This window comes from Strigops habroptila, chromosome 4, assembly GCF_004027225.2.
Source record: "Strigops habroptila isolate Jane chromosome 4, bStrHab1.2.pri, whole genome shotgun sequence".
In the NCBI taxonomy this organism is placed as follows: Eukaryota; Metazoa; Chordata; class Aves; order Psittaciformes; family Psittacidae; genus Strigops; species Strigops habroptila.
In genome coordinates, this window is record NC_046358.1 from 68394574 (window position 1) to 68407053 (window position 12480).

The 12480-nt window shown below is 48.1% G+C and overlaps 1 protein-coding gene across 5 annotated transcripts; it reads right to left on the reverse strand.

Moving 5' to 3' along the window:
- Positions 1-101: 101 nt before the first annotated feature.
- On the reverse strand, positions 102-9552 carry RNPS1 (RNA binding protein with serine rich domain 1). Of its 5 annotated transcripts, XM_030482836.1 has the most exons (8): positions 9469-9546; positions 6316-6507; positions 5801-5956; positions 5314-5505; positions 3995-4097; positions 3066-3219; positions 2418-2559; positions 102-1186 (listed from the first exon to the last, which is right to left on the reverse strand). In XM_030482836.1, exons 2-8 carry the CDS (start codon positions 6384-6386, stop codon positions 1081-1083), a joined length of 924 nt encoding a protein of 307 aa, XP_030338696.1. In that variant the 5' UTR covers positions 6387-6507; positions 9469-9546; the 3' UTR covers positions 102-1080. The 5 variants fall into 5 exon arrangements, with proteins under 5 accessions (XP_030338696.1, XP_030338700.1, XP_030338697.1 ...); XM_030482840.1 differs by lacking the exon at positions 6316-6507 and having other exon boundaries at positions 9469-9552; XM_030482837.1 differs by lacking the exon at positions 9469-9546 and having other exon boundaries at positions 6316-9168.
- Positions 9553-12480: the final 2928 nt, after the last annotated feature.

The window sequence follows — 12480 nt, forward strand, 5'->3', positions numbered from 1 at the left end:
GCCCGTCTTAAAGAGACAGGTGGGGGAACCTCCGGAGCTACCGCTGGCACCGCGACGCCCCCATGGCGGGCGGCGGCAGGAACGAGGCAAGGCAGGTCTTCTCAACTTACTGCTTTATTCAAGAGTCTTACACAAGTACAAACACAACATGGCCCAAAAGGCTACAAAGTTATACAAAACAAACCGAAGTATCTGTATAGCATTGACTGTACAAAGGGCGGTGGATCCCCTGTGCTTCCCGAGGGAAGCACAGCTAATCCAGCCAGCACCTCCCTGCCCGGCAGCCTCCAGGGGGTGACACTCAGTCAATTTGGGATGTGTAAAAGCAGAAGCACTGCTCCACCCAGGGCTGTGGGGGAGGTTTTACCAAAACCCGTTAAGAAAAGGGGAAAGAAATCAATTTACAGGGGCAACTACAAACCAGTTCTTAAGACTTCCAGCTTCTTTTCTAAAGCATGATGTTCAGTAGGCTGGACTGTTGCTTCTGGTCTATGCGTTACAGAAGAGCTTAACCTGCAGAAGAGCTCACTGTTCAGAAACTACCCATCGGTTTGAGAGCTGGGATAAAGCAATAGCTTGGTATTTTAGCCTCGGCAGATTTGGGCTCCAGCTGCTCTGAGAACTCCTGTGCTGGAACCCCAAACTCAGGTTAAATGCCTCCCTGTCTTACCATACAGGGTTTCTGAAGTAGCTCAAGATTTACAACGCTGGTCTGTACAGCATGCTAAGCATTTAGAAATCACCAAGCAGCAGCCTGCTAACTGGAGAAAGAGAGGCTGCACCATCTTTTCCTTTCATTTGGCAGGAAAAGATGTTTTCGCAGCCTTTAAAAAAATCAAAGCCATTTTAAAATAATTTCGATTCAATGCCAGGAAACTAGAAGTCTACAGCACGGGCGATACAGTGGCCGGGGGCTGTTGCTCTCTCCTCTTAGGTTGCCTTCACTGCCAGGATTATTTCTCTCTCACACTCCTCCTCACCCAGACCCATTATTAAAAAAAAAAAAAAAAAAAAAAGGGTACAACATTTAGTCTGATGAGATTTAAGTTAAAAAATAAAAAGCTGTCCAGTCCTTTTGCTTTATCGTGAGGAGTTTGAGCTGGAGCGGCTGCGATGGCGCCTTCGCCCGGGAGATCTGGATCTTGATCGCCGGCGAACTGGGGATCTGCGCCTTGGAGACCGGGACCTGGCAGAGAGGAAGGAGAAACCTTCATCATGAGACAAGAGCAACAGGTTCCAGCCATTTGTCAGCTCATCTACCAGCTTTTCAAACACATTCCCTCCAACCCCACCTCACACACCACGGTGTGAGTATTTCACTCCAGCTCCAGAAAAGAAAAAGACAATTCAACCACTGACTACACAGCAGGGATATTCTGGCTACCCTCCCTCTGCTCCAGGAAGTGGAATGAATGTTTAATAGCCAAAGAACAGACAATCCTGTCTTCTTCCTCAAGCAAAACAAGCCCAAGTTGATTCTCTATCAGAGTATTTATCGCCTGAAAAGCCAGCTTTGACTCCTGAAGTACAGTGGTATTCAGGGAAAGGATTTCTATAAACCCTTCCAAACCACAGGCATGTTTCTTAGAGAAAGTCTAACTTCGAAGAAGCTGTTAAGCTTCAAGCCCTTCAGTACTACAATCAATCTGTACAGCCACCAGCTCGACACTGAGGCTCCAGGCACAGAGTATTAATAGACCCTGAGCAGGGTAACAGAAGTTAAAACAGGGAAGAAAACAAGCAAGGAGGAGGGGATGCCAAACCTAGAACCTGCCAAGCCTCAGTAAAAAGCATGTTCAGAGGAGGACCAAGAGGCAGTGGTGGATCTCGTGCCACATTAACGAGTTCTCATTTTTAAACCTATAGCTCGTAAACTGTTCAGCAAGTGCCTCAGGCTGGAGGCAAGGACCATTGAGATGCTGAGGAAGACTCCGGAAGACTTATTATCAGAGCACGTTCAGGCAGCCTTGAGTCACAGAACGGGCACAGGCATGCGGGGTCACATCCTGGGGTCAAGTGTTCTCCACTCAACTGATGCTTTTCAGCCATGTGCCCATTCACAGAAATAAGGGAGGGAGGTGCAGCAGCAGCAGCAAAGTGAGTGGCTGAAGCAGGTTGCCAAAGGCATTCTGCCAGCTACAAGTCCATTCCCATTCCACCTTGAAGCATTTATGCAGAAGGGACTCCAGGGAACAAGCTGGAAGGCACCTGACATTCCCAAGAGCCGGCATTTGGGGTGTAGGCCGGAAGAGGCCATCCTCATGTGACCAACTTCCAAAGTACAACCCGGGTTCAACTGACACCCAAAAGGTGCTACTTTTGGAGGGGAAAGTCAAGTCCAACTGTCCCCAGACAAGTTTTTCAGCAATAACCTGTTGTTACACTGAGAAGGAAATACAAGTTGTCACAGCTCTCACCTTCTCCTCATGCGAGGGGGGGACCGGCGCCACATCGGCGGCGGCGGCAGCATCCTCCTGGGCGGGCTGAAGCGCCTGGGAGGTGGCCTGGGTCGTGGTGCCAGCACGGCTGTGGCAGTGATCTCCTGACCATCAATCTGGCCTTTTTAGGGAATCACAGGAACAGGAAGAAGTAAGTATTTTCCAACACTAATGTCTACACATCACATTACTGCAACTCACAGCTTTGTCACCAGCAGCTGAAGCGTGAATCAGCCAACAGTGCCATTCCCACCACCCACTCAGGGGCTGTTCTGACAAAGTCCACATACATGCGCTAGACTTCTTAATCTGATACCCCATCAAGCTGCAGTTCAGATGTGAAATGGGAAAGATTTTCACAGAAACTTACAGAAATTTATTACTGTTTTGAAAAAAAACCCCAAACCAAACCAAAAAAACAACCCTCAAGTTTTAGTAGTTCTGTTACGTTTTGGATCTATCCTGAAGCACACAAAAGCCAAAGCCCTTTGGGCTGAGAACAGTGTTTCAGATCAGTTCCTCAAAGAGTTCCAAATCCCTATCATCTCTAACTCATCTTCAAATCAAACTCATCTGCTTCAAACACTTTTAAAAGCACCCACCCTCATTGCAGCATTTGATACCTACCTCCATCCATGTGTTTCAGGGCTTTCTCAGCATCATCTGGGTTCTCAAACTCCACATAAGCATAACCTTTAGAGAGGTGTGGATTTAGCCTGTCAACCGGCATGTCAATCATTTTAATCTTTCCGTAAGTGGAAAAAATTTCCATGATGTGATCCTGCAGAGAAAGAGGAATTCCTAAGGACATAGACCACACTTACTGACCAGATGTGGCTTGTGCAGAGCAGTAAATCCACAGCACTAGATTGGCTTTGGATCAATGTCACCATGAGGAAGAGACACACTTCACTGGCCAGATGTGGAAAGATTACCACTGCTTTCCCTACTGATGTTCAGCTCCTCCTCAGACTGTTTCAAACCTTAAGCTCTAGCAGCATTACTGCTGCATGTCAACACTGGCTACAAGAATACAACTAGTGTAAAAATCTTCCTGGGGACCTGTAAATGGAACTTACGCCCCCAGCTGAAAATTCTTAAGGTGCTATTGTAATATTTTTTAAAACACATCTTTTTTTCAGCACCCAAAGCCCTTTACCTTTGAAGACCTTTGAGCTACATTCTAACAAAGACAGCTCAAACCAGCCCAGCTCTCTTCAGATCCTTTATCAAGAACCTCCATACATCATTAATGCCTCCAAGGTGATTTCAGTGGTAAGTTCTACAGTTTTCTTCCTAGAAAGGCAGGATACAAGGCCTGGAACACTGACAAAGCAGACAGACCTCTTCAGCACTACAGCTGCAAAAGACTGCACTGCATCTGACTCAGTAAAATCCTACCAAAATTTTCCTCACTGATCGTTTGGACACAAAGTAAGAATTTTCAACAGCAACACCTTGGCAGCAACAAAGAAGTTTTGAGAGCTTTAGAAGAGCCACTCACATGTCCTCACAAAAGACACATGAGTCTGCCATGACAGGGAGCATGGCATTACCTTGGTCACATTTCTAGTGAGCCTTCCAACATGCACTTTTGTAGGTCTGGGTGATGGGCTCCGCCTCTTCCGCTCCTTTTCATCTCTTTTGGGCGGCTTAGACCTGATTTTGACAGCAGAAAATGTTTACAATTTTCAGGGAACAAGCAAGACCAAACCAAGAGGCTGGTCATTAACACATGATTAAGAAGTACCACTTCTCTTGGGAGGGCATCTTTATTCTTAAGAAGTTAAGAAAGTTAAGGTTAGGAAGTGCTGGGGTGGTGTTGAGAGTTTCACTTGGAAACACCTCAAGACTTGCATTTGTCCTGTCTGCTTTTGCTTTAGAACCTTCTGGAATTTAAGAGCCTTTTTTTTTTTTTTTTGGTGAGTTTTCGATTTTACTGCAAGAAGGATAACAAACATGAAGTTTAGCAAACTTTTCTATACAGTTGTCGGCCACAGTTAAAGAATTTCCCAGTTGTTCTAACAAAAAACATTCTTTGCCTCAACAATTAGAGAGGCAAAATGAGGACATAAGCACCAAAGCATACCACAACCAGGCAGCTAATGGATCCAATGATTTCTGTTTCTGTACCTGCTGTTCACTGGAGAGATCCAGAAATGCCACAGTTAAGTAGCTGCATATCACAATTTCTTTGATAGCTTAAAAACCCCACAAGTCTGGAATGTAATTTTAATCAGTAAAAAAATCAGTACGCAGAAAATTTGTATTTATGCTTCTTCCTAATCTTACTCTCCATAAACTGAGTGATATAAAAAACCTCCAAAAAACAAACCAAAAAATCCACACTGGCTTATAATACTTTAGTAGATTTTATCAGCCTTCAGCACCCTACCTACATATTGCCCAGAGGAAGAACTGTATGGACATTAACAGAGCTTGATTCTGACTCAGAGGAAAATGCTTCCCTTGCTCCCCTCCCTCCCCTTCATTTTTTTCATACATAAGAACACAAACACCATTTTCAGCCCTGATGTTTCTGTTAAGTCTTGGCTGTAACTTAAAGGAACCAGAGAGCTTTACTCTCATCCAGTGCCCACACAGTCCCATACTATTGGGGAAACATTGATTAAAACTGCCTCTACAATGTTTAAAATCACTCATCTTAAAATGAGTGATTTTAATCTCTTTCCCTACAGGGCACATGTTTTGCTCGTAAGCAAAAGGAACACACCCATTCTAACAAAATTCAGATCTCTAACTTACGGAGAAAGCAACTGGTCCTCAGAAAACAATCTGTTCTGATCACAATCCTGCAGTCTACGTGGAAATGAACCTGCAATCTGATAGTTCCTAGAAGGCAAATAAAACTCACTTGGAGCGGGAGCGTCTCCTGTTGTCATGTCTCCGTCGAGATGGACTTGGAGATCCAGAGGAGCTGCTGGAACTGGAACTGCGTGATGTGCTGGAGCTCCCAGAGCGGCTTGAAGCAGAAGAGGAGCTGGAGCCACTGCTTGAACCAGTGCTGGAACTGGACCCTGAACTGGAAGTTGAGCTGGAACGGGATCTGTTGTGGGATGGAGTATGGGGTGGAATAAAGATGATTTGAGTACTCAGAAAGAGTGGCTGAAAAACTTCAGATAATTCCAGAGAGAACAGCTGTGAGCTGGAACAATGCAAACTGCTGCTGCACAGCTCACTAGACAGCCAAAGGAAACTCACACCTAAACCGTCCCAACCCCTTCAGTTAGACACACCTGCACTGTGCCTAACACAGCACCAGCTTTCAACAGAAACATACCAGAAATCAAGCTGGTGGTTTCTGAAAAAACTAATTTGTTACTGCCTGGAGGAGTAACTACCTGGTGCTGCTGCTCCCACTAGAAGCACTGCGTCTCTTGCGTGTCTTGTCTCGACCACGATCCTTTTCACCTGATTCCTTAGTGGCTGCTTTATCTTTGGACCGGTCCTTTGATTTCTCTTCAGACCTATCCTTGCGCTTGGTTGGTGAAGGAGCCCTTCAAGAACAAATTGCAGAAGACATTTTTAATACAGAGAAACATGAACAACAAAAAACCCCATGCCCAGACAAAGAACAGAACAGCAACACAAAACATTGAACTTCAATTCTAACTCAAGATCACTGTAACTGCAGAGTTAAAGCATTAGGCAAGTTTAGACTTCTTAGACAAAGGAAAATATTTTACATTGCAGAGCAGCTTTGAGGAAGACAGCTATAGCATACAGAAATTCTCACATACAGAAATTCACACAGGAAAAGGGGCATTTCCAACTCCTCACCCTCACTAGGACAGCCCTGGCACCCTGTAACACCCCCAGGTTCGTTATACCTAGAAAATTCGGACAGAATGATTACCTAGTGTTGGATTTTTTATTATTTTCTTTGAGTCCTAGCAAACTCTTCTTTTTCAATCCTGATAACTCCATTTTCCCTTCGGAGGTGTCCAAAGCAGCACCGAATGGGCCTCACTTATCTCAAATCTCACTTCTAACTCCTTGATTCTGAGAACCGATCCCTAATCGAGTGCAAAAAACTCCAAAGAACAGCCTAGTGACAAGATAAAAGGGTTTAGAAACAAGAAATTAACAGATAGGCACAAAACAACAAACCTGCTTTCCAGCAATAGCAGCACACTGGGCATCAACTGACTCCCACAGTATACTTCAGTCACACGCACTGTCACACCGCTGCTGACAGGCAGGCTCTATGCCCTTCGCATGGCACCCTGTGCCTGGTGTAGCAGTCTCCACCTCATATGACATCCACAGAGGTACAAAGGACCTTAACTATCCAACCAAAGAATGGCAGGCAGAGGACAGCAATTTTCTTGGCAAGATGCACATGCAGCTCATACATCTCGATAACAGCCTCGACTCCAGAGGAGCAAGCACTGGTTTTCTCCAAAGACAATTTGTGCCATACAGCATATGTGTGTCAGGAAGAAAGGGTTGTTCAGAACAACCCCCCCACTGAATTATGTCTGCTTTCAGTCTCAACTTGCTGCTCCCAAAGCTCTGTTGGCCCTGGAAAAACCAGGTTAAAGGGCCTAGTTTGCTGTACTGCTGCAATAGCAGATCCCACTTTTACTTCTTAGCAGAAAGGCTGAACTGGATTCTGACCTACCTAATCCAAATCAGTTCCCTCTAGCTCCAAAAGGAGACAAATCTAATGCCCCACTATTTAACACTGAAATACTGAGCATTAGTTGAATGTTTCTCATGAGAGGCCTGCATCCACCACATATTCTAAACAGGCTCTTGCATTTTGACCATTCCACATGGATTGTTTAACACCTGGATTATATGGCTGCTTCCAGCGTGTTAATAAACACATAAAGAGGGTGGCAGATTTGATTTGCTGATGACACCCATTATCGACTATGAATGGAACATTCAGGAAATGGAAGAGTGGGCACAAGCATGTCTAAACTGCCAGGCCCATCTGAAGTGGCACTGAATAGTCACAGTACTGCATGATGGTAGAAACATCTGTACCTCCACATGCATCACAGGCAAAATTAGTTAATGAGGAAAAAGAAAAAAAACCTCTCCAGTCCACTACATCCAACAGTCTTGTTGCTTCTACGCTTCTGGTGTCAGGTTCTGGTAACCAATTATTTTATTCTCTAAACTGCAATCAAATTCATGTTTGTTCACTCCTGAACAGCTGAACTCACTTTCCTGATTTTTAGCTTCATAGGCTTCCCCAACACAACTCCAAAAAGCAACACAAACATATATTCACAAACCCAGCTGCCCAAAGATCCAGAAGCCAAGAAACACCCATGCCTTTTTGCATGGGGAAGAGGAAACCCACAACACAAATGTGACACCACAAGGCTTGCTGGGAGAGGAAAGGTCTTCCCTAACACCAGGGGTGGCAAGAAGGCAATCCACACACTGCTCCGTAGGTGCCGCAAAGGTGGCTAGGAAAGCAAACCTGCATACATCATTCAGCTTTACGACATTTCTAACCGGCTCTATGCCTCTAGTGCAAAGTTCAAAACCGAAAGCCACTGCATGAGACCCGCTGACTCGCTTGGAAGAACAGATCAGACACGTTTCTGGACTCACAAGACCAAAAAGCCTGATGGTTTCCCTTCTCCCCTTTCTCCTCCTAAATATATCATAGCCAGGTTTGTGTTATATCTTCCTACACACCAATTTCTCTTGCTCCCGTGGATATCACAGCGCTGATACTATCAGCTCTGCCATGCAAAACTATCTCATATCGTCTGATAGCTAGCTTTGGTTTCAGCCCTACTGGGAGAGCGAAAAAGAGGGCCCCGGGGAAGACTGGCACATGCTTTGCTGCTGGAGCAGCAGGAAGTACTTCAGTCCAACAGCGACAACGCTGGCATCACTCCTCAGGTCAGACAAATTAGCCACATGATATTTGTATGTTCAGCAAACTTCCATAGGATGGTACATGCAGCATTTAAGCACCCTCCAAACTAAACAGCATTTCCTCTCCATCAAAACACAGGCACCTATGCCAAGAATGCCATTTGCCAGCCTACTTCAGCTGCAAACCTGAACCCAAGAGACACAGCCTGAGGGACTGTCACCTGCACGTGTTCAGACTTCACAGGAAACAACAAAACCATGGTCTTCACAGGAGGGTGTATAACAACGCAATTCTAAGCGACACACTGCTTTCTTACAATCCAAAATCCTCTCCATCCCTAGCAAGTCAATGTTTTTGCAGCACCCACCCCAAACAAGTCTAAGAGCAACCTACACAGGCCAAACATTCATTTCACAGACACACACACCTCTCTGCTTTAAAGAGTTGATGTGCACTCTTAGAGAGCTGCAATTCTGTGGCAAAGGAAGCAAACTCAGCTCTCCCAGGACTTCCTGCCCGACTACAGAGAAGCCTTTTAATGGCATTTTGCTTCAGATCCTCATTTGCAAAATGGGGTAAATATTTCCTGGTGTGAGGGGAGGGTTCAGCGCTTGGCAGTTCTTTGCAAAGTTACGGCCGACCCGCACAAGCTAACTACAGCGCGCAGGGCCAGAGGAGCGCAGGGCAGCCAGCTCCACGTCCCGCTTCGAACGCCACGGGGTACGTTACGGCGCCGGGCGGACCGAGGGCTTGTCGCTGCTGACCGCACCGTACGTGTTGCCATACTATGAGTGAAGCTGAGGAATAGGGAGAGAAAAGCACAGACCAAGCACACAGTCGGTTCAGAGCAGAGCCCGCCGCACGCCCCTGGGCCCGCACAGCGCTCCTCCCGCCGCGGGGAGCGCCGAGACCCCCGGCCCCAGCTCCCCTCCAGGCCCCGGTCCGACCCCGCCTAGCCCAGCCCCTCCCTGGCCTCCCGGCCTCCCTCCCCGCCCCCGGGCGCGGTAGGCCGCAGCGCCGAGGCCCCATCGCTGATCCTCGCCCCGCCATCTCCTCCTCGGCAGCTCCGGCGCGCTCCCCTCAGCACCCCCGCGCAGTGACGGGTCCGCTCCGCGCCGCGGCCGGGCCGGATGGACGCCGATGGGCCCCGGCCCCACTCACATCCTCGGCGCCCGCCACAACCGCCGCTAAAGGCCCGTCGCGCGCGTACGACGCAACGCGGGCAAGAAGGAGCGAGGCGCACGCTGATAGCGTCACGGGCCGGGGGAGGGAGCAGGGCGGGTTTAAAGGGACAGCGCTGGAGGAGTGGGGGGGTGCCGATGGTGTTTATTAGCACTGGTGGTGATGGCAGAGGTCAACCAACAGTCTTTGGGAACGGGAGTGGGAAGAGAAGGAAAGGCCCGTGCGTTCCTGCTAGGAGACCTCAGTTGCTCATCAGGGAGCTCCAGAGCTGGTGGTCTGTAGCCATGTCCAAGTACGCTGGCTGGCAGGACAAGCTCTGCCCTGGAGAAGTCAGTCACATCCACTGGAGCACCCGATGATCCCCCAGCTGGAGGTGCCTGGCTCGGTGTGTCCAGCCCCAGTCACACAGCGATCTCTGACCTGCCAAGCCCCACGGAATCATAGAACCATGGAATGGTTTGGGTTGGAAGGGACGTTAAAGCTCATCCAGTCCCAACCCCCTGCCACGGGCAGGGACACCTTCCACTAGACCAGGTTGCTCCAAGCCCCGTCCAGCCTGGCCTTGAACACTGTGAGGGATGGGGCAGCCACAGCTTCTCTGAGCAACCTGTGCCAGTGCCTCAGCACGCTCACTGGGAAGAACTGCATCCTAATGTCTAATCTAAATCTCCCCTCAATCCATCATCATAATCATCATCATCATCATCATCACCATCATCATAGCAGCCAGGGCTTCAACTCTTGACTCTTTGTAAGCTTCACAATCCAGCAAGCTGTGGCCTTCACTGGTAGGTGGATGCTGGGACCAGTGTCATGCCCAGGTTGCAGATTCACAACACACTAATCTCTAATTGGAGGTGGTGGCAGTCGTGTCCCCTCAGGAGACCGGGAGCAGAAAGGGACAGCACCACTGAGAGGGGACTCACCTGCTGCATGGCCTGCACAAGTGCAAGAAGAACATAAAGAGACAAGTGAAAGACTTAACATGGAGCACCATCCAGTGGCATTCCATAAATCCAAAGATTTATATGGGATTTTTTCTCTCTTACCCCCCATTCTTCCACCTGCCAAAACACGTGTGCTGTTTACAAGGAAGTTTGCCACTGGAGGTACTGGTCTTCTGACCTGTTACACTGGGTTCCAGCTGTACTGGCTGCTCGACTTCTGACTTCAAAGGAACAAAGCCAGGAGTGTGCTTTGACCCCGTTCCTAGTGGAGGGCCCTAAACATGACAAACCCTTCCGAGAAGCAGGCATGCTTGTCAGGTGTGAAGAGAAGACAGGTCCACCTCCTGAATACAGAGTAAGAACATGGCCCATGTAACTCCGTCACAGAATGTGAGTGAGAACAGGTCTGGTGTTTGTAAAATCTTGTGTGGAAAGGAGATTTGATTTCTTTTCTGCTGCAAAACCAAGGAGGTATTAACACCTGCCATGGGCAGGTTCAGAAAAACACGAAAGGAGGTTGTTCTTCACATTACAATTTGGTAAAGGACAGATTTTCCTGCCATAGGATGTCGTAGCCTACTAAAAGTTTTCATGGGTTCAAAGAGAAACTGGGCTATGTCTATTGAGGACTATCAGTAGACTGTCATGATGGCCTTAGAATCATAAAATAGTTTAGGTTGGAAAAGACTTAAGTCCACCACTCAACCATGCCCCCAAGCACCACATCTACACATCTTTTAACACCTCCAGGGATGGTGTTAAAAGCACCACCACTTCCCTGGGCAGCCTGTTCCAATGCTTGATCACCCTTTTGGGGAAGAAATTGTTCCTAATATCCAGTCTAAACCTACCCTCGCACAACTTGAGGCTGTTTCCTCTTGTCCTATCACTTGTTCCTTGGGAGAAGAGACCAGCCACCTCCTGGCTCCGTTCTCCTTTCAGGTAGTTGTAGAGAGCAATAAGGTCCCCTCTGAGCCTTCTCGTCTCCAGACTAAACCCCCTGCCCCCAGTTCTCTCAGCTGTTCCCCATCACACTTGTGCTCCAGGCCTCTTCTGTAGCACATTCTAGCTGCTAATCTGAAAACACTTTATGGAAGTGCCATCACTTTGATTCAGGAAATGGAAATATGGGCTAAAGATATGGCTTCGCAGAGACAAGTCAGATGTCTCAGCCTGCCTGACCCACAGGACCTATGGCTTTCAGCAGGTTGTACCGTTTAGTGACAACCTTTTAGTGCTCAGTCGCAGTCTAGCCTGCTGCGGAGAAAAGGACCTGTGGGAGAGGCCGTGCTTCCTTGGGCAGGGGGGATGGATACCAGGCTTGTTCCCACTCACTCTGATCACTGCTGTTAGCCTTAGAGCATGGTGTTTAAACTTTTCTCCTCTCTCAGCTGTAGCAAAGCCATACTTGGCTGGCTGGTCCCAAGGCCATGCACACCCTTATTCTCACATAATGGCTCTCATCTCTCCAAGGGTGGTCAGGTGAGTTCACTGAACTAACAGAAAAATAATGCTACTGTGAAAAATAAAAGATGTTTCCTGACATTTCTCTCCCTGAAGCAGCTCCCCACAGAGCTGTAAGCAGCAGGACCAGCCCCAGGACAGTGGTGGCAGGGTGCCGGGGGTCTGATCTCCTCTCAGTGGCTGCTGAGCAGTCAGCAGGACTAAGCCTTAAGGCCAAGCGTGGGCAAGAAGAGACATTTGAACATCTCATCTGGGAGCACAAGCAAAGGTGAGAACAGGTCAGAGCATGTGTCCGCTTCAGTTTCAGAGTGAACAGCACCACCGTGACCTTCTGGAGATCTTCTGTAGATGCTAGCTCAGCCCACTGTCACCACTGTAGTCCTGTGCAAGGTCTGGATGGGACCTCTTGGGACAGCACTGCTGCCTCCTGCAGGGTTTATCCTCCATCATCTGACACAGGGGTGGTGGGAGATGGGATGGATGGCAGGTCAGCACCCTGAACATGCAAAGGTGATGTGGTTCCTCATGGTCCTGAAGCAAGGCTGCCCTGAAAGAGTTAAGAGGAGGGCTCCTCCCTCCT

Coding starts and splice junctions, on each gene's coding strand:
- RNPS1 (XM_030482836.1), bottom strand. CDS start 6,386: ATGGAGTTATCAGGATTGAAAAAGAAGAGTTTGCTAGGACTCAAAGAA. Junction 5,957..6,315: donor AATAAAAAATCCAACACTAG/GTAATCATTCTG, acceptor TTGTTCTTGAAG/GGCTCCTTCACCAACCAAGC. Junction 3,220..3,994: donor TCACTAGAAATGTGACCAAG/GTAATGCCATGC, acceptor CTTTCTCTGCAG/GATCACATCATGGAAATTTT.